This window comes from Siphateles boraxobius, unplaced genomic scaffold (assembly GCF_051911475.1).
Source record: "Siphateles boraxobius isolate OS27281-9 unplaced genomic scaffold, OSU_SipBor_1 77, whole genome shotgun sequence".
Taxonomy (NCBI): Eukaryota; Metazoa; Chordata; class Actinopteri; order Cypriniformes; family Leuciscidae; genus Siphateles; species Siphateles boraxobius.
The window spans coordinates 15,608,811-15,629,223 of NW_027509205.1; the positions used below are offsets into that span (position 1 = coordinate 15,608,811).

A 20,413-nucleotide genomic window follows, 5' to 3' on the forward strand; every position below is an offset into this window, starting at 1 on the left:
TTTGGACAATTGAAATCCCATTTGGACAATTGAAAACCCGTTTGATTTATGCACATTCAGCTACGTACATCATATTAATTAGGCTTTTTTTTGGCTTGTTTGATTTACTGTCTTTTCACAACATAAAAAAAGACAACAGACACTTTGCTCTTGCTATTTGCTGACCTAATTAAATCTATGGAAGTTTGTTTCTGCCACAGAATAAAAAATAAAAAAGGTTATTGCGACTTTTTCTTCTCATAATTCTGAGTTTTTTCTCACAAGTTCGAGTTTACAAGAATTGCGTGATATAAAGTCGCAATTGCGAGTTATAAAGTCAGAATTGCGTGATATAAAGTCGCAATTGAGTGTTATAAAGTCAGAATTGCATGATATAAAGTCACAATTGAGTGTTATAAAGTCAGAATTGCGTGATATAAAGTCCCAATTGAGTGTTATAAAGTCAGAATTGCATGATATAAAGTCAGAATTGCTTGTTTTAAAGTCACAATTATCTTTTAAAATGTTTTATTCTGTGGCGGAAACAAGCTTCCATATAAATAAATAAAATTTTTTTTTTTTTTAATTTATTTATTTTAAAATTATTTATCAATATGAATGATTTTGTGATATTGATTTTAGTGATATCGTCACATTTTCACTGGATTACACTTGGAATCTCGAATTTCCTTTCTCCACTTTTCTTCTCTTCTACTCCCTATTAACATGAGATGTTGAAAAACGAAATGCAAAAAGTAACATTTTGAATCATGTGTCAATGACAGAAGTGTTTCAACAATATAAGCTTTCATGTAATATGGATTTGCATTTTGCGCGGTTAATTGTGATCAGATCTCTGTCTGACTGCACTGAAGACGCATTACGGCTAAAAATATCCAGATAGTAACTGGAAATGAAAGTCCAGGTGTCTTTTGTACAAATGTTCAAAAAGCACATTAAAATTGAAATCTGTTCTTGTCTCCTGGTCTGTGTTCGGTCCTACAGCTGGTTCTTCAGGCTCAGAACGTTCCCAGTCTGGCTGCTGGCGTCAACTGTTCGTTTGAAGACTACACTGAGACGGAGGGACACATCATGGGGGGACGCATCTACTGCCTGTCCCCCTCCGCACGGGAGATCGCTCCCATCACACGCAACCAGGGTAAGGTGACTCGCACACTCTTTTAAAAGCCTCCATCCGCTTGTTAGAAAGCGCTGAAGCTCACTGTTTGTCTGCTGGCAGGTGACAAGCGGGTGGTGAAGCTCTATCTGAAATCCAAGGAGACGGGGAAGAAGTTTGCCAGCGTGGATTTTGTCTTCTACAACTGCAGTGTCCATCAGTCGTAAGTCTCACAAGGGAAAGAGAGAAGGCAGCCTCCTGTCGTCTAACTCTCTCCCTCTTTTTATCACTGTCGTTCTTTCGTTAAAACTAAGACGAGTTTATTTTTATGGGACCGTGCTGTGTGTGTGTATTTACTGCTTCTGCGTGATAGAGGGATGTTATTTTTGTGTGGTGTTTGCAGTTTTTCGCTGATATCAGGGATGAGATCAGACTTTTAATGTCATTTCATTAACGACTCATGAGCTTCCCTGACTTCCGCCGTCCAGCTTTACTGCTCATGAGTTATATTCCCGCAGTTCTTACATCACTCGCTCTCTCTTGCTCCCATTCCTTTGCTGAAATCCAACCTATCTCTGTTCTCAGATCAATGACAAATAAAGATGTCCGCAATGTTGAAAAGGAAAAAAAGTTTAACTCCTTAAACAAAATAAGAATGTTTACATTTTATGAACGTTTGGAAAAGTAGGAAACCAAAACAAATGCATTTTAGATTAGCTCTTAACTGTCACTGTCCCGCTAGCGGGACGCCTTAGTTTACTTCACCATAGTACAATTAAATCCTAATTTAATCATGACAAACTATATCGTTGGAAAGGTCTAAGACTCCTAAACAGATATTTTTAGCATTGTTGTTTGTCACAAATTATGTAAGAACAGTAATAGATGAATTTATGACAAGAGTGCACCTCAAAAAATCTACATCATAACAGGAGTTCTGACCTTTGTCACAAAAACTCGACACACACACTTTTAATAATTGAAAATTTGGTTTTCATGCTAAAAGTTCATAATAAAACATATAATCTAGTATTTGTCAATAACAAATTATAAAATAATATTATCCTCTAAAAAGTATAATATATAAATATATATATATAATCTTCTAAAATATATCATCTTTTTTTATCGCATTTTTTATTACATCACTTATTTTAGTAGTTATCATAAATTAGGCATCATTTGAAAGCTTACAAACTCAGAATTCCTCCTGTGAATTATACCCGCTTTGAAATTGAACGTTGAGTTACCATGGAAACGGTACTCTAAATTATTTTATCAGGCTCCTCCCCTTTTGGGCATCATCATGTTTCATAATTTGATCAAAACCTTTTCTAATCTTGACAAAACACATATTGTCAGAAAGGTCTGAGTCTCAAGGTTCCATATTTTGTGACAGAAGTGATATTTGGACAGAAATTTATTAATTTGTTATGGCCGAATGCATACAATTAAATTAAATGGAATGTATGTCACCCGCTGGCTATTTTTGGTATTACGTGTTAACAAAATCTTAAAAAAATGGGAACTTAAATTTTTGTGATATCAACTTTAAATTTGGAACACATCTCAGTTAGATATATGGCTTTATTTTTATAGTGATTTTATAGTAAAAAAAATATTTTGTAAAATATATTTTTTATATAAAAGAAAAAATATCAAGCACAATATATTTGATTTACTGTGAATTAAAACTTCCATAACTTTTTCATACTTTCATTTTTATCAATAATCTGCTGAGTTTTTTCTTTAAAATAAGACCAAACTTAGGTCTATATTCCAAAGCATTCTTGAATTACAACCATTTAAGTTTGAATAGTGCATTTCAATGCGCATTCTCAAAAAGGGTGACAGTTAATAACTCTTTAAAATGTTTAAAGGTATTATTATGACAAATTATATATCTGTCACAGTTATGTTCAGTTAGTTTGTTTTCATGGACTTTCAGTTTGTTCTCATCAGTCACATGTGATCCTTTGTTTGATTTTCCCGCCAGTCATTGTCATGGACACTCAATTAATCATCAAACCTGTTTGTTGTCATTTAATTATCTCTGTGTATTTAGTTCCTCTGTTTTCAGTCTTTGGTTGTCGGTCGATGTTTGCATGTTGTGTGTGTGTTTACCCCATGTTTCACACACACACTGTTAAACCTTCTGTCTGTTCCTGTGTTTGTTGTAATATAAAATAATTCCGTGTTGGATACTGTCTACCTACGTCTTCATCTTCTGACAATATCATGCATATCATAACTTTTTTGGGGATTGTTACATTTGACAACACAAACTAAATTTGCCATGTCATAAAAAGGTATTTTATATCATATTTCTAAGAGGCTTACTGATTCCTGGTTTATGATTTGTAGACAAATGACTATAACATGGCTTTGCGCATGTTGGTTATGCCACACTTACTTTTATTTTGCACAAGCACAGTAAAAAAAGTTGCCATCTCATTTTTTTAAGTACAATTAACTTTGATGTTTAAGTCATTTCAACTTAAATTACATTACATTAAACCGACTTAATGACTTCTAAAAAAAAGGTTGAAATTGCTTAACTTATTTTTATTTAATCATAATTAATGCAATGTAAAACCATATGTTGTCATAAATTATTGATCATATAATTTTTATAGTGTGGTTATTGAAATAAATGCATGAAATAAAATAAATTGAACTGAAGTAAAATAAAATAAAAAATTATATTTTATTTTAGATAGCTGTCCAGGCAACATTTCTCATTTTCTTTTAGTTAAACTTGATTTACTAAAATAGCTAAAACTAAAACTTAAATAAAAACTAGTTGAATTAAAAACTATTTAGACATTAAAAAACTAATACAAATGACAAAACCACAAATCATAATTACTAAAACTAACTAAAGTTAAAATGAAAACTCAAAAGAAAAACTCAAAATATTAATAAAAACTATAAGTACCTCAATGTTACTAAAATAACACTACTTTGGTGTACAAATGTATTTAAAAAATATTTAAAAAATAATAAATAAATAAATATTTTTTTAAAATATTATTTTACATATTTTTAATTTATTTACAAACAATTATTATTAAGTCGAAATTGAATTGAAAAAAAACTTATTCTTGAATATATTTTTGAATCAATTAATAATTGCATATTAATTTGATTGAGAACCATTTGATGGATCCATAAACCATACTGAAGGCACTAGCATTGCCTCGTTCTCTTGACCCTATTTTCAGCCTCTCTCTCTCAGTCCCATGGCTCTTACTGTCTCCTCCTCCTCCTCACATTCCCATCCCTCTCCGGATAGACAACAGGTTGTGCTACATGCAGGAGCGAATCCAGATGTTTTGAACTCCCGTATCTCTCGTCCTGTGTGCCCTTCGCTAGCAGCGTGCTTTGCATTAGCATGGCACCGACCCATTAGCAACACAGCCACTTCATCTAAAACTGGATGCGATGAGGTGCTCATCTGGTCCTCCACGTGTGTGTGTGTGTGTAAGTGTGACTATGGCACACTATTTGGCCCTAGTGATCACTGGATGTGTGTGTTATATGTGTGTGTGTGGGGCAGAGGGGCTCCTGCTTGGCACGGCAAATTACCCTGCTAGCTATTTACATGCAGCGTAACAATATTAGAGTTTAGCATGAGACAGGGGGAGGGAACGGCTTAATCGAGCATGTGAGAGACCCGATGCATTTTTAACAAGAGGAGCACGGAGTGAATAAGGAGGGAAAATCAGAAAAAGACGAATAGATGGTGGCTTTTGTTGAAGCGATAAAGCACTCGCGAGGCTGAAAGGTTAGCTGTAGCTCCTGCATTTTAATATGAAAAGAGCCCATGCATGTAGCACAGCACAGGAGACACACACTGTTGAATAGACTGCCCTCGCTCTTTTGCGCGCGCGTTAGAGCCTCAGGGTTGGCACCATGTAGTCTTGTGAGCCTCATCATTATCATTGTTTGCTTAGCATTAGACTTGCATATTTCGAATGTATGTGATGCGATCTGGGAATTGTTTTCTTACTTACAGGGTATGATACCATATTAAAGCTGGTTTCAAGCCCTTTCCAAATCTGTTTTTATTTCTTTCATCGTTTGTCGGTAACAAAAGTTATGGTTATCTGAAGTCGGCTGATCGCTGTGATTTTCAGGAACGGAATTTTGAGAAAAACAGGTTTAATTAACTGTTACGTCCTGCTAGCAGGACTCTTTTTATTGCCTTTTTTCATATCACATATTTTAGTAATCATCATAGATTAGGTATCATTCAAACGCTTACGTAATTTGAAATTAATTATGTGAAAACCGTTTTGAAATTAGACGATTGAGAGGCGAGCAAGATCTTTTAAGCGAGCAGCTTCAGACTCCGTTGTTCTCTTGTGCTCCGCTCCGCATCTCACGATAAAGATGGATAAAAAAAACTAAACAAAACCTTGCGTGCCGTTCTAGTTTACACAGGACTGGCGGGGAATGCGCATTGATATATCTTTATTCTAGAGCTGTGGGCTGTGTTTGCAACTCCGCCGACTTGCTTGTTCTTAAAGGGACAATGTGTAGTTTTTTAGGTACTTTATTATCTAAAATCAATATTTTTATTCATAAATATGTCCTCAATGGTGCATAAATACCTCTGCCAATTATTTGACTTATCCTCGTAAACAAAGAATTTATTATCTTTATATACATGTGATGGGTAGGTCCACGGAGGCTTCCATGTCGTTACGCGATCTTGAAAAACTATAATAGCAGAGAGGGACAAAAAGTACTAGGCCAACGTGTTTCCACAACGCGTTTTCGTTCAGAGCCAGTGTCACGTAACTGAAAGCAGCAGAAACGGAGGAGCAGAGCAGTGAGAGACGCTTGTCACTGCCCTGTGTTTTTCACAGTCCATAATTCATACTGTAACAACATTTGTTTGTTCGTTGTGTCAGGTTTCAGTTTGTTTGAAATAACAAACCTGTTGACCCGAAGGAAAACTCGACGAAGTGCTATTAGAAGACATCCTGTCATAACTTTTTTGTACATAACAGCTACCGTAGATGCAACACGCATTTGAAAAAGCAAGGCGCTGGAGAGCACAATTCGTTTGAAGGCAAAATACAATTTCACCGCTAGATGGAAGAAGTTCCTACACATTGTCCCTTTATCGAGAAAGACAGTCTTTTCAGCTTGCCACTATAAATTGTATTATAAATCGTTTCATCCTCGTTTTTCTCCTTTTCTCACCCTCGTTTTCTTTCCACTGCCTTAGAATCTCTCTCTTTCTGTGCATCAGGTTCAGCTGGTCCGTTAATTCAGCGGCTCTTATGTCTCATGTAGTCAGAGCAGAGTGAGGAGAAAGCTTTATCATGCACCAGCAGCGGACGTGAGCATAAGCCTTTGAACATTTGGCACAGACAGGGAAAGAGTTCTCGCCTCTTTGTGATGCTCTCACTGACCGCAGAAGCTTTTCATTATATGAGAAAAGCACGGTCCGTCTGAGGAGAATTCGGGAGTGCTGAGCTACATGGAGTTTGCGGAGTGTGTCCTAAAATACTGAGGAAGTGGCACTCTGTGTGGACTGTACTTCAACATTTGACTTGTAGAGCTTGGATGCCCATCCTTTTTTTAAATTTTGTTTTTTTTATATTAACTGATTCAGATTTACTCAAAAGTCGTCCAAGTCCCTGTGTATTTCGTTTTCTATTATAACATTCAAAAGTTTGGGATCGGTAATGTTTTTAAATGTTTTTTTTTTTTTTAAAGTATCTTACACTCACCCAGGCTGCATTTAAGAAAAACTGTAATATTTTGAAATATTATTGCAATCTAAAATATTTTTTTTTCTGTTTGAATATATTTTAAAATATAATTTATTTATGTGTTGGAAAAGCTAATATGCTGATTTTCTGCTCAAGAAATGTTTCTGATTATTATCAATGTTGAAAACCGTTGTGTACCTTTTTGTCAGGATTCTTTGATGACTATAAAGATAAAAAGAACAGCACTGATAATAATAATGAATGTTTCTTGAGCAGCAAATCAGCATTAGAATGATTTCTGAAGGATCATGTGACACTGAAGACTGGAGTAATGATGCTGAAAATACAGCGTTACAAATGTTTTTTTTTTATATATATTCAAATAGAAAACAGGTATTTTAAATGGTAATAAATTTTCACAATATTACAGTTTTTACTGTATTTTGGATCAAATAAACGCAGCCTTGGTAAGCATAAGAGACTCTGTTTAATAACATTTAAAAAATCTTACTGACCACCAGGGGCATCACTAGGATTTTCATTTTAGGGGGGCTAAGCCCCCAATGAGTGTATGTTTTTTTTTTATTATAAAAAAGGTAACACTTTAGTTTAGGATCTAATGCTTTAGGTAGGGTTTTATAATCACTGTGGTCCCAAATGTGAGGTAGGGCAGATAGGGGGGTTCTGTGTTTCCCCGACAAAATTTTGATTTCTCTGATCTACATATTTTAAGATGTTTTGAAGACCAAAATAATTGGATAACAGACAGCTGATTATTTTTCTCTCCTCATCAGCATCACACTCTTTTTCTCTTTGTTTTTATCTTGCCCTGTCTCTTCCCCTCCTAAAGCTGAGCTTTGACTGATATAGGCTTTTCATTTTTGTATGTCAGTGAAGAAAGTAACATAGGGTCAACTGATAGGTTGATTTTGCCTATGAATCATTTTCTCATTTATTTACTGAAATCTACTAAAGCTAGGTAATTAAGTTTATTAAATGCATTCACAATATGTAGGCTACGCATTCATTATTGATTGGCTGAAGCCCCCCTCAAAAGCCCCTGCTGACCACAAAGGTAGTATATACAGTATACAGTGTAACCCTAACCCTATACAGTATATAATTTTTTTGCCATTGAGTGAAAAAGTGTCCACTCACTATATATATATATATATATATATATATATATATATATATATAAATAGTGGCGCAGAAATTACTCACTTCACCTGTACAGTTGTGTAATGGTTTAGAAGTACTGCACAAATCTGTTTCCACCCCTTATGTCAAGCTCAGTTCATTCTGAAGTTTATAACGAATGCGTGATAAGAAACTGCTCCCACGCAACTCTTCTGTTATGACTTTTTGAGACGGGTCTCTGAGACTAGAGTACAGACCAGCGTCCTTGTCCTCCTCTGCCAAACGGCAACAAAATCTTCCTCTGTATCCATAGCAACAAAGCCAACCTACACCTTTGTCTCAGTGCGATGTGGAAAGTTGACAGATCAGTGTTGTTTGTGACATGTCTGGCATTCATATTTTCTTCACCTTGAGGTGCCAACTCTGTCAAATGTGGGCTCAGTTGTTAAATGTCTTAAACGAACAAATCATCAGTGTTGTTAATGTAAATGTCACTTTAAACTGTTGAATGTGAAGCTTTGGTCATTTACTTTGGGTGATACCTGAATGAATGGATTGTGATTGTGTTTGTGTGTTTGCGTATTGTCTTTTGGTTTATTTTCCTTTGCTGTTTGATGAAAGCGTTAGTTCACTCTATCTTTCCGACATGTCTTTGATCTGTCTCAATCTCTGTACATCTCACATCACCCACTCTTTGTCTCCTCTGCTTGAAAGATGGAAAGAGAAGACATAAAAGAGGTAGATTTGTTTGAAAAACCATCTTGGTAATAGGGTTTAATGGACGGTTACCAGGGCATGAAACACCTCGGATATGCATTTAAAAAAGGTAAATAGTTGGTAATAAAAAGGTAAATAAAAGGGGGAGTAAATAAGGTACAAAATATTGTTATAAATAACTGGGATAAATTAAAATAAATAAATTTAACTATAAATTGATGACAATGAATGTCTTCTTGCATGCAGCGATGACCATTGAAGTGCATCATACATTGTACAGTGATGAGTAAAAAAGAACATCCCAAAACAAATCTGCAAAGTCTATTATTAAGTCTATTAATATGCTGTATTAAACAAAGCAAGATCTAATTTTGATGTTGTTTGATAAACATCATCACAATAATCAAGGGTCGGAAATAGTAGTTGAGAAACAAGTTTCTTACAAACACTGTATGCGATTTAAAAGAAAGTTCAAAATCAAGCCATAGAAGATATAATAGTATCAACTTTATGCAAAGGAGTACTTTACATGATAAAACACAAGAACAAGTGTTGGATTTAAGTTTCTGTCTAGAACCCAAAATCATTACATAGGACTTAGTTTTATTAAACACTAATTTACTATCCAAAAGTAAATCTTGTAAAATATTAAAATCATACTGAAGAGATTGAGTTTGTAGAGAATCAGCATTAGATACATATATGACAGTATCATCAGCATACCTTTTTGAAATGAATGGTAGATTATTTACATAAATGAAAAAAAGAGAAGTGGTCCCAGTATTGAGCCTTGAGGCACACCTCTTTGTTGAATCAAAAAATCTGATTTATTCCCATTTAGGACAACACATTGTTTTATATTATGCAAATATGAATTAAACCACAAAACTGCATTATATCTGTGCTAAGTGCCAAATTCCAATGCTGATGAAAGAGAAACATGAGTATTTTGTGTGGAAATGTTATGGTTTAAAATAGAATGTGTATAATAGATTGAGTAATTTTGCAATTAATAATTAAATAATACTCTTTTTCTCTTGCTGTCTCCTCTTGATAGGTGTCTCTCCTGTGTAAACGGCTCCTTTCCATGTCACTGGTGCAAATACCGACACATGTGCACCCACAATGCAAACGACTGCTCCTTCCAAGAGGGCCGCGTCAACATGTCTGAGGTCAGTCTGCCTAATACAATGCATACATTTACATGCAACGCCCTTTCAGTGCACGGCTCCCTTTCATTTCATAGAAAATTGATTTTCATGTTTGCGACCCATCACCAAAAAATACAGGGGTGCAGATGCACACATGGGCAGTCATGTCCCATTTGCAAGCGTTGTTCTTTTCGCGCTGGCTTTGTGTAAGCAGCTGTTCTAAGGAGAGCGGCGCTGGATTAATGCACTTATAAACGGCACTGACTGAATGACTATGCAAATTGTATCGTGTTGTACATTTACAAATGCTACATTTGCATAAAAACCAATATCAATCACATCTCTCCCTCCTTTTCTTATGAGCGCTGGAAGTGCGAGAAGCGGCATTAAGCGTATACAGTGTGTTATGATTACTGACACGCACACGCATCAATCCTCCACATGCCCGTTCTCGACTGCCGAAGTCATCTCAGGAGAGCATTTGTATCTCAAACCGTTTTGAGTCGACCAGGGGGCTGTTCATGCACTCTGCAGCTGTTAAACAGCGCTTTTGCCGTTGAGAGGGGCATTTGAGTGTAATGTACACAAATGTTTACAATTTTACACACAGGCTTATCGGTGTTCACTCCCAAACACCTTCCTAGTGTGCTGCAGTATCCAATTCCTCTATATTAGTTGATCTTGAGGATTACAGCTCAATGCAGAGCTCATGCATTTAATTTAAGTCTTATTTTGTACACCTACTATTATTATTATTATTTTATTCTCATTATGCAATTTATTTAAAAAAATGTATTAAATTCTTAAAATGTGTGATAGGTCTACCTTTATATTGACATTTTATAAAAAATGTTTTTTCAGAATTATGCCTTGAAGGAGAGAGACATTTTTACATTATATTCATTTTCCTTTTTTAGGATTCATGTATCGTTTACTTTATATTTATGTTGAGGTTTGCCAGGATTGTGAATAGATTCTATATTAAAGATCATTGCTCATCGCAATTTGCTGCAAAATGTCTTTAACCCCTTTATCCTTGACTGTATTCATCATGTGTAATGGCCTCGATAGCTTTATTGATTTTGTAAAATGGTTACTGCATAATACAAGTCATGGACACAATTTTTCATAAAAAAATTATTTTATTAAGCAAATTCAGTTTTTAAGTCGCTCTGGTTAAAAGCGTCTGCTAAATGAACAAATGTAAATGTAAATTCATTAAGTGTCATCCTTCCTCTAGAAAATTCTTTCTTTGACAGTAAATATTTTGTCTAGAAATGCTGCTGCATGATTGATTTGGACATTAACTAGATGTCATTACATCATAACCTGAATTCAGTAGCCTAAACAGCTTCAGTGTGACCATGAAGAAGTTGCTATGACGTGTGTAAAGACTAATAAACACTGGAAGAGATGCCTTTGACATGGAAGTTGGTGGTATTTGGTATTTATTGGGTTGAGGATGAAGGTGAGATAGTGGCAGGGTTTTTTGGGTGAAGTAGTGGAATTGAGGCAGGGAGTGAAGGATGGGTGTTTCACATCTGGTATCTTCAGGTAGCGCCGGTTAATAACTAGTGGTTGAAGTGAGATTTCGGAGATTGCTTTTCATTATTCTCGGCAGTGGGGTCTCAAAAGCGAGTGAGGTGCCTACCTAGACATCATTTCTGGGAATCATAGGGGCATTCTTGTGATGACTACAAACATAAACATAAGTTTAACACTGCTACCTGTAGTCATTCCTCAGTTCTATTTTACCTTATTTACTGGTCCAATCAATCAATCAATCAATAAATAAATCAATCAATAAATCAACCAGTCAATCAATCAATCAATCAATCAACCAACCAACCTTAATAAAAAATAATCTATCCATCCATCCATCCAGATACAGTTCCCGCAAATACGACTGCAAATACAGTTCCCACAATCCCTTTCCAAATGTCTTTATCTCTGTCATTATTACTGCTCAGTCTGTGAACAACCATACCTTAAAAAGTAGCCAAACATCCTCTAGGAGACATGAAAGATAAACCGTTCAGCCTCCAATCGTAATGAGTCACATTTGCAAATCAAATGTATATAAATCAACATTTTCCTGACAGCGGATAAACAGTGGGACACATTAAATCTGACCAGGCGGAAAATTGCTTCAGTAAGCCCCACTTGAGGAATCCACAAGGAGAAATAAACAAACATATATATAAACAAACAAACACACAAAAAGCACCGCTAACACACTTGTTCCAGTATTCGTTATTTGTGAACCCAGCTGTCGACCAGTAGCTCATTTAGTCACACAGTGGTTTTGCCCTTTGCTAGTGCCAAAAGTGCATTTCACAGACCCGCACAGAAGGTCGTGCTGAGCTGCGCTTCAGCATCATTTTTGGAATAATGGTGGGGTGGGTGTACACCACCACGCTGTTTTCTGTTTCTAGCCTATATAGCATGTGTTGTCACGCTGACATGCTCATAGTGTACCAACATTGATTGTCCGTAAATTGACAAAAGAGACTGAATGAAAGCTGCTGACCCACCTTGGGAACTCAACATTGCCGTAGTATCTTTTGGTTTTCTCCTGCGTCTCTTTTTATCCAACCCTATTGAGACAGAGCTGCCCAGTCCATAAGCATAATGAATGGAGTTTGTTTTAAGGATGATGAAACTGGTGTTACGGCTGCGTTCTCTCCTTCATTTGAGACTCATTAGTGTGCGTCTCCGATGAGACAAATGGGGGTTTTGATAAATAAGTAATGCGGTGGTATATCACCAAGGAACTCCTCAATGCTCCCGCGGGAACTGTGTGATTCAGTAATGCTCTGCCTTGTGTTTGCTCTTATAAACAAAGACATGTCACCCATGATAATAGCAGGAAAAGCAGAGGATTGTGGGGGTGTTTGTCATCAGCCCGGGTGCATATGTGATTTTAAGACTTTTATATACAGTAGCTCTCATAATTCATACGGAGCTGTTAGCATTAAAAGCTTTCTGCTCAAAGCTATTGTATCTACATTGCTTTTTGGTAATAAAATAACTCGGCTCTCTGCAAATATTTTATTCTTAGTGTTTCAAAAGCTTTTCTGCTGGTGTGAGTACATAAGTCTGTAATATAGTTGTCTGCAGGATGATAATTCAAAGAAAGCCTACACAGACACCAAAAACAAAAGAGTTCTTTTGTCTTCTTAAAAGAAAGGTATATTCGCAAGCTTTTACAGCCTCAATTCTAATCAGTATAACTAGTATACTGCTGCCAAATAGGGAAACAGGCACAGCTGAGCTGATCAGAGAATTTTTTATCAGGACTTCCGTCGTGTTTATACTTTCTTCCTTTTCGCTTTGAGGGACTTAATTAAAAATGAGAATACATTTAGATTTCACTTCGGTTTGTCACGAGAGCCCATAATTACCTTTTTAGATCATTCATAATGTCTGTGATTGGTTCATAAAGCTTGAAAGGGATTTGAAACTGTTAAAACAGAAACTGTGTTTGAACAGTGCACACTGAAAACTTATTTCTTTGAGAAAGTTTGTAAAAGTAAGTGGTTGACAAAAAAGCTTTTACCCAATTTCTATATTTCTGATATAAATATATAGTTGTATATAAATATAATGTATATTCATGCAAAATAAGTATTTCAAGAAATGAAGCCTATTCAGTACAATTAAGATTTTGGCATTATTTCCATGACAATTATGCACATTTTACTGTAATGCAAAAATAAATAACCCCATTCTCATTATTGTAACAAAAAATAATGATATTTATGCAGATTTATGCTGTTTAACTTTAATGAGAATCTAATCAAAATCACCATTAAGAATAATGAGAATAAAAAAATAAATATTATTTAGGGATAAATGCGACTAATTGTCATGAAAATATCCGTTCAATAAAATAACAGTCCTTAAATAAGCTTTATTTTTTTTATGAACAATATACTTTATTTTACTGTGTGTGTATATGTGGTATATATGTATATATATAGGCTATATGTATATGTGACCTGGAGATGTCTTATCGCACAGTCTAAATTTTCTACATGTCTAAACATAGTGCCATGTTCCATTTTGCAGTATGTTAGTATTCCATTAAGTAGGACTTGGTGCTTTTGTGCCAAATCTTATTTTAACCTTCAGTCTGTATGCCTGTCTTTTATAGAACTTGAATAATTTAAATAAAACATCCAAACATCGTATTTATAAATTACCTTCTTGCAGTGCCAGCCATATATTCCTTACCCACTTTTGGCTCTAAACTGAATTGCACTTGTTCGATCTGGCCTTTGTTTCTTATTGCATGTGGAGAGCAGCATCCACTTCTAGCATCCAAATTCCATCCAGCTCTGATTTACCGTCTGTCCCGTTTGGCTGTCAGGTGTTTCTTCCACTCTCTCTCTCTCTCTCTCTCTCTCTCTCTCTCTCTCTCTCTCTCTCTCTCTCTCTCTCTCTCTCTCTCTCTCTCTCTCTCTCTCTCTCTCTCTCTCTCTCTCTCTCTCTCTCTCTCTCTCTCTCTCTCTCTCTCTCTCTCTCTCTCTCTCTCTCTCTCTCTCTCTCTCTCTCACTCACTCACTCACTCACTCACTCACGTAAATCTCTGCCCAGCTCCCTCAAATACTCTGTAAATTCCCGTCTCCCGTGCCTCTGATCCCGGGCACTGGCGCTGACAGCACTGCACTACAAACAGCCAAGGATGGAGCTTTGAGAAGCCAGTCTCTGGATCAGTATTCCAGCGGCCGTGCCAAGAGCGCATGCCTCACCTCGTGTCATTTCAGTTCCTTGAGCTACTTCATATCAAATGCCACCTTCATCCTACCCAACGCCTCATCCTCCCGGGAGAACAACGATGAGGGTTCACTGTAATTAATCAATTAATCAGAAAGGCAATTAGCAGAAACTGGGACCCTGCCATGCACCCTCACCTTTGTTGTTTGATCCCGGTCCATCCCGCTGTGTTGCAAGTAGAGCTCAAAGCCCCGTGGTTCCCGTTCTCTCTGGCACTGGGCCTCTCGGAGGGATCTAAGGCTGCCACTGATCTGTGGCTTTAATTATTCAAAGTGTATTAAATCTTAATTTCCAGATGCCTCAGCGTCTGTCTGCCTAATGGAGACCGAAGATGAATTTTACATTGAGGAGTCAAGGAGATGGCGCTAGCACTCGCGAAGTCTTGGGTGGTGCCCAAGGATACGGGGCCAGGAACAGGTTTCTCATGCTGTTTTAAATCAGTCCAGTGCTACTGGGTTCTTAGAGGATTTTTTACTGTATTATTTGACTGTATATAAAACCGATTTGAGGATAGAAGACGTGGTTTCAGTGAATTGTTGTTGTCATGTCGCAGAGACGCTGTGTGTTTGGATGCGAAAGCAAAACTGATTTTGCTTTCCGAGCTTAATCTGAGGTTAAGAGTTATTTATAAAGGTCTTCCTGAGCAGTGCAACCAAAAAGTTTGCTTGTGCACAGCGCATTTTACACATTTTACATCTGTTCCGATCGATCGGCTTGATCATCTGCATTTTCAGAATCGGACTCGAACTGACACAATGAAACCGACAACATTATTATTAACTGTGTGTTATGCTTTAGAAGCCTTGGAAGCTGGAGCTTGCGGTTATGCTAAGGGATGTTACATTTCTGACACGAGCTTGAGGTGTTTGGCAAATCACAATTCACTGGGTCTGCTGGCCAATCAGAGCACTCTAAGCTTTTCGGAAGGAGGGGCTTTGTAGCATTTAGCACGTTTCAGACAGACTGGGTATAGAGGTGCTGCATAGTGTACAGTATGTGGAAGATGTGTTTTTTTTTTTTACATATTAACCTATTCTATTACACCAATAAACAAAAAAATGAACTTTTAAAATAGTGTCATATGACTTCTTTAACTGCTACTCATGTGTTTAAAAGAGTCCTTTAGCTGTTAGCATATTTGCATAGCTAAATCATCTCAGATACATTGCGTCTTTACATTTAATTGCCTTTTTTCAATTAGTAATAGCAATTAGCCACTAGGATGGGTCAAAGGGGTCAACTTGCTTACTAGTCATCCAACAACCAACCTTATTTTTGCTGATAATTTACTGATATTCATGTCATCTCTTGCTCTGTGTTTTTTTTACCATAACCACAAGCATTACGATTTCAAAACACCTACTGACTGACTAGTCAATTTTAAAATCGACGTTCCTCTAGTAGCCATTTGGAAATTTCTAATATAAAGTATATCACTATGAGTAACAGGCCTCCAGTTTTAGTTATTATGCCACATCTTGCTAAGTTTGGAGTGGCGCTCTATTTTCCAGCCCCATGTGGGCGGACACTCTAAAGCCCTTTTAGACTTCAAAGTCCCTTTCATTCGACAACAGGCTCCTCTTAGAGTGGATGGAACCATGAGTTGTTTCCCCCTCACCGGTTGGCCCTTAGTAGTCAACGAGCTCCAGACTGCCTAATTAGATGACAGCCTAGTTCCTCATCTGTTGCTCTGAAAAGACTTGCCAAATATGTAATTAAAATGCTACTAGGATTTAAAGATTTTTTGGGGATGCTGCCCTTAAATTGTTGATAGTAATTGGTTAGACATAATAACAGGCTTGTCAAAGTCGTTTAGCAGCTCAGTCAATAGTGATACTGCATAAACTACCGGCTAAAGCAGTGCTGTTGTGTCTATTATCCTAACTGTAATGAACCTCAGAACTAAACTTTAAGGATGGTAAGAACAATAGCACCACTTTAGTCGGCTCTTAAGGAAATCCATGTACCATTTAAAATTGTCTTAATTTGGAGGCTTTTCTTATCAAATATTGGGATAGGTTTGATTAATTTAATTAATTACTCAAAACATAATTAATTAAGAGATGGTACTCCAAGAATACTATGGTGGTACAATGGTACCACATCAAAAAAACAAACATAATAATACCATGGTGCTTTTTTAGTATGCTTGTGCTGCACTTAGAAAGAAGTACGAAGTGATTCTCATATTCACATACCATGGTGTATTTACCAGGTTACCTCTAGATATTTCATAGAATACCATAGTATTGCTGTGTTTTTTTTTTGTTTTTTTGTTTTTTGTATGTGTAGAACATTCGTCTTTAATGTTTCTACCACAAAATGTGTTCCTATGCCATTTAAATCCATTCTCAACTCTGAAGCGAGGGAATGTGGATGGTCCACAGAAGTGGGCTGTGTTTGCAGTGTGGGCTTTGCTTTTCTTAACGCTCCATGAGCAGCGTCTCTGCATCGCCCCACAGGTTCTTTCAGACTGAGAGAGAGAAGTGGAGAATGTGAGAGAACGAGGAAGAAAAGAGCAGCAGATATCATGTTTTGCTTGCAGGAGCATTGCTAGAGGCAGCAGTTGAGCAAAACAAACAGCAGACTAGCAGAGCAGTGCTGCCAGATCCCAGAGCCAAAAAACAGCCCTCCTCTTTCCCTCAGCACGGCTTCCCGACAATACTGTACTGCATCTCTCTGCGTTTCCATGTCCATTTCATATCAAACTTCAGCTGCAGGTGAATTTGTAATTTGAATGTTGTTCAAATTACACGATGTGCTGATTAATTAATCCAATTAATTAAATGTACATCAGTTTTAGCCAAGAAAAGGCCCTAAATTAAGATGTAGATGCACACTAACATCTTGTGCTGTTGCGTCGCATCTTGTACCATGAGCACCATGTTTTGAATATGTCATGTGAAGTTTAAAAGCAAGTTATCAATTTTGATGATCAATTATTTTATTTAGATTATTCTTTTTATTTTACATATTATTACAATTTTATGAAAAAGAAGATGCATTGTTAATATTGGTATTCACTTTAACTAGAAGTTTGTAAACCATATTTTACTGCATTAAACATTTTGAAACTAATTTGCAACAATGTTATATGTAGCCAAATTTATTATTTATTTTATTAAAAAAAAAAAATTCTCTCCCTGACAATTATCCAGGTCAATGGTATTAGTTTGTAACTAAAGAATAAAATAACATTATTTGAGTTATTTGTGATTTAATAGCAAATTATTTATTTATTTATTTATTTATTTTTATTTTATCTATTTATTTATTTTATTTTATTTTATTTTATTTTATTTTTTTCTGATAATTATCCAAGTTCTCAGAGATATGCAAAGTAACCTTATCCTGGAATTTTTTTCTAGCATTCCATTCATTCATTTAAAATGCAGTATAGTACCGTGTTAAATATTGCACCAGAAAGTGCAGTGGAATGCTTCAGCATCAGTCTGATGGATTTGAGTTTTCTAACTTGAACATGTGAGTTTGCTCCGAGCTCATTCCCACTATGTGATTCAGCGCTGTGGGGGCGCACACTGCATGATAACCTGGATTCCCGGCTCACCTGAGCTGCAGTCATTTCAAAGCAAATAAAGGCAGTAACGTGAAACACTTCAAAGGAATCCCCGCGGTACACCATTATTCCATTGTGCTCAGCAAGTGTGCCATCTGATCTGCTCTTTCAACCCTGTTTTGACACCTGTCAGGGTACTTAATAAAATAGTTTCCCACGTTTGCTCTTTTTTCCACTTTGCTTTAGCTCTTTCTTACAGTCTGATTACTCTTACAAAAAGTAGTATTGTGGTACCATGGTGATTATATCAGATGGAAATAGTGTAATACATTGAGATTACCATATTAGTGTGCCGTGATATTGACACAACATTAAATTACAAAATCTCATTAAATTATCTATATGCACAAAAAAGCATAAAATGGCACTTTTTACAGGAAAAGTACACTTTAAATGCTGCCTTTTTCATCTCCATTCTTTTTCTTTTCATTCCTTTTTCCTTTCCTTTTTCTTTCTTGTTCCCTTTCATACGCATATTTCCATTTTTCCGTGGGGGTGGACTCGCATCTCTTTTAAAAGGCATCCCTTCCTTATCAGATGGTTGGAGCGTTTCATTAAATGTGTAGTTTACGGCTATCTTTTCTCCACCTGTGTGTTTTGATTGCCAAAACGAATGACAGAGCCACAAGCAAAGCGTCTCTCAGCACCAGTCAGGTGGTTTAGCATGACCGATACCAGCTCCCGCTCTCCTCTGATTGGTTCTCAGTCGCTCTTATCACTTCTCCCCTTTGCCTCATGCAGTTGCGAGCTGAATAGACGTTGTTAAATGACATCGTGTCACGTTTGCAGATTATTTTCAGAATGAAGCCAAACTAATCATGGTAATTAGATTTCATGGCAGTTTATTGAAAAAAACAAAACAAACAAACTTACAAACAAGCTGAGTGTGAAGGGATAGCAGAACTAATGATGAACTAATGATGCCAAAGCATTTGTCTTTGAATATATGCCCAATGTTATGTCCCTTGGAAACTAATATGATGGTAAATAAAGCATAATCGAATATACAGAGTGGCTCTTTAGTATGTAATATACTTTTACCATAATCTATTTAGTAACAATCATAATGTACCACTGTACTGTCAAAAACATGCGCCAGTAATTGTTCACATCAAAACCAAAAGAAAGAAGAAAAAAGATAGGGCTAATTTTGAGACTGTTAAGACTTTTTTTTAATTTATTTTTTTACTGCAGCTATACTTCATATATAGATACAGATGTATAGATTTGATATATAGATATTTAGATAGATAGATATAGACACACACACACACACACACACACACAAACACACACGTGTATATGACATTTATAGCATGTGTGTATAGCTAGATAGATGGATGGATGGATATTAAAATAAAACTATGATTATCTAATCAATTATGATTTGACTACATATAACATTGTTGCAAATAAAATTTAAAACACAGTACTGTATATATTAAAACGCATATGATGAGTACTGGACTATTCATGGGATTCAGTCAGTTGTTTGTACCAGGGTATTATACAGTAGTAATGCCATGTTTTTATTGGCATGTACTTATAATTCGGCCTTTGAAAACATACGTATTTAGTATGCAGCCATCATGCTGCACGTAACCGACTGTTACAAGCAGCGAAAACACATTTCCTTTTAAACCTCTAGCAGTGATATAGTTTTGGGTTTGTGTGCTGCGTTCTTAGGAAACTGATAAGGGCTCTCTGTGCTTAGCATACAGCCCTTTATTGACTCTGAACAAATTGCACCTTTTCATTAGCAGCAAAACCCTCACCTTTGTGTACCACACAGTAATTGAACGCTAACACAGGCTCGCTCCATTGAGGGTGGTGGTGGGGGGAAACTGCATCACAGTCTATTTATTCAGTCACAACCGAATCGAGAGCACAGCACAGTATTAATAAGGAGACTGCCGCCCGAGGCAATTAAACCAGCAGCCCAATGGAACTCTGCAGAGTCACCGATCCGCATGTGGCTTTCCCATCAGGTTTGTTTACAGAGCCCTCGCCGTGGCAGCGCTAGCTCATATCTCCGCTAGATTTTAATAACGCTGCTGGTGTTCCATACTCCTCCCATTCAATTAGAACCACAGGCAGGGTAAATAGGAAATGTGGGTAACAAGTTCAGACGCTTTATCAGGCTTTGATAGGCGAGGTCGGGGAAAGGTCTACCCTGTGCTGCATCTTTCATACATCACCTACAAATGTTTCTTTATTTTGGGGT

At 36.5% G+C, this 20,413-nt stretch overlaps 1 protein-coding gene across 3 annotated transcripts in view; it reads left to right on the forward strand.

Annotated features, from left to right (window-relative positions):
- The window catches only part of plxna1a (plexin A1a), a 226,431-nt gene that overhangs the window by 127,404 nt on the left and 78,614 nt on the right, over positions 1 to 20,413 (forward strand). For all 3 annotated transcript variants that reach the window (XM_077218621.1, XM_077218622.1, XM_077218623.1), the window contains exons 7-9: positions 985 to 1,138; positions 1,220 to 1,319; positions 9,740 to 9,854. In XM_077218621.1, coding sequence (XP_077074736.1) covers positions 985 to 1,138; positions 1,220 to 1,319; positions 9,740 to 9,854 — 369 coding nt within the window. The remainder of the gene's footprint in view (positions 1 to 984; positions 1,139 to 1,219; positions 1,320 to 9,739; positions 9,855 to 20,413) is intronic.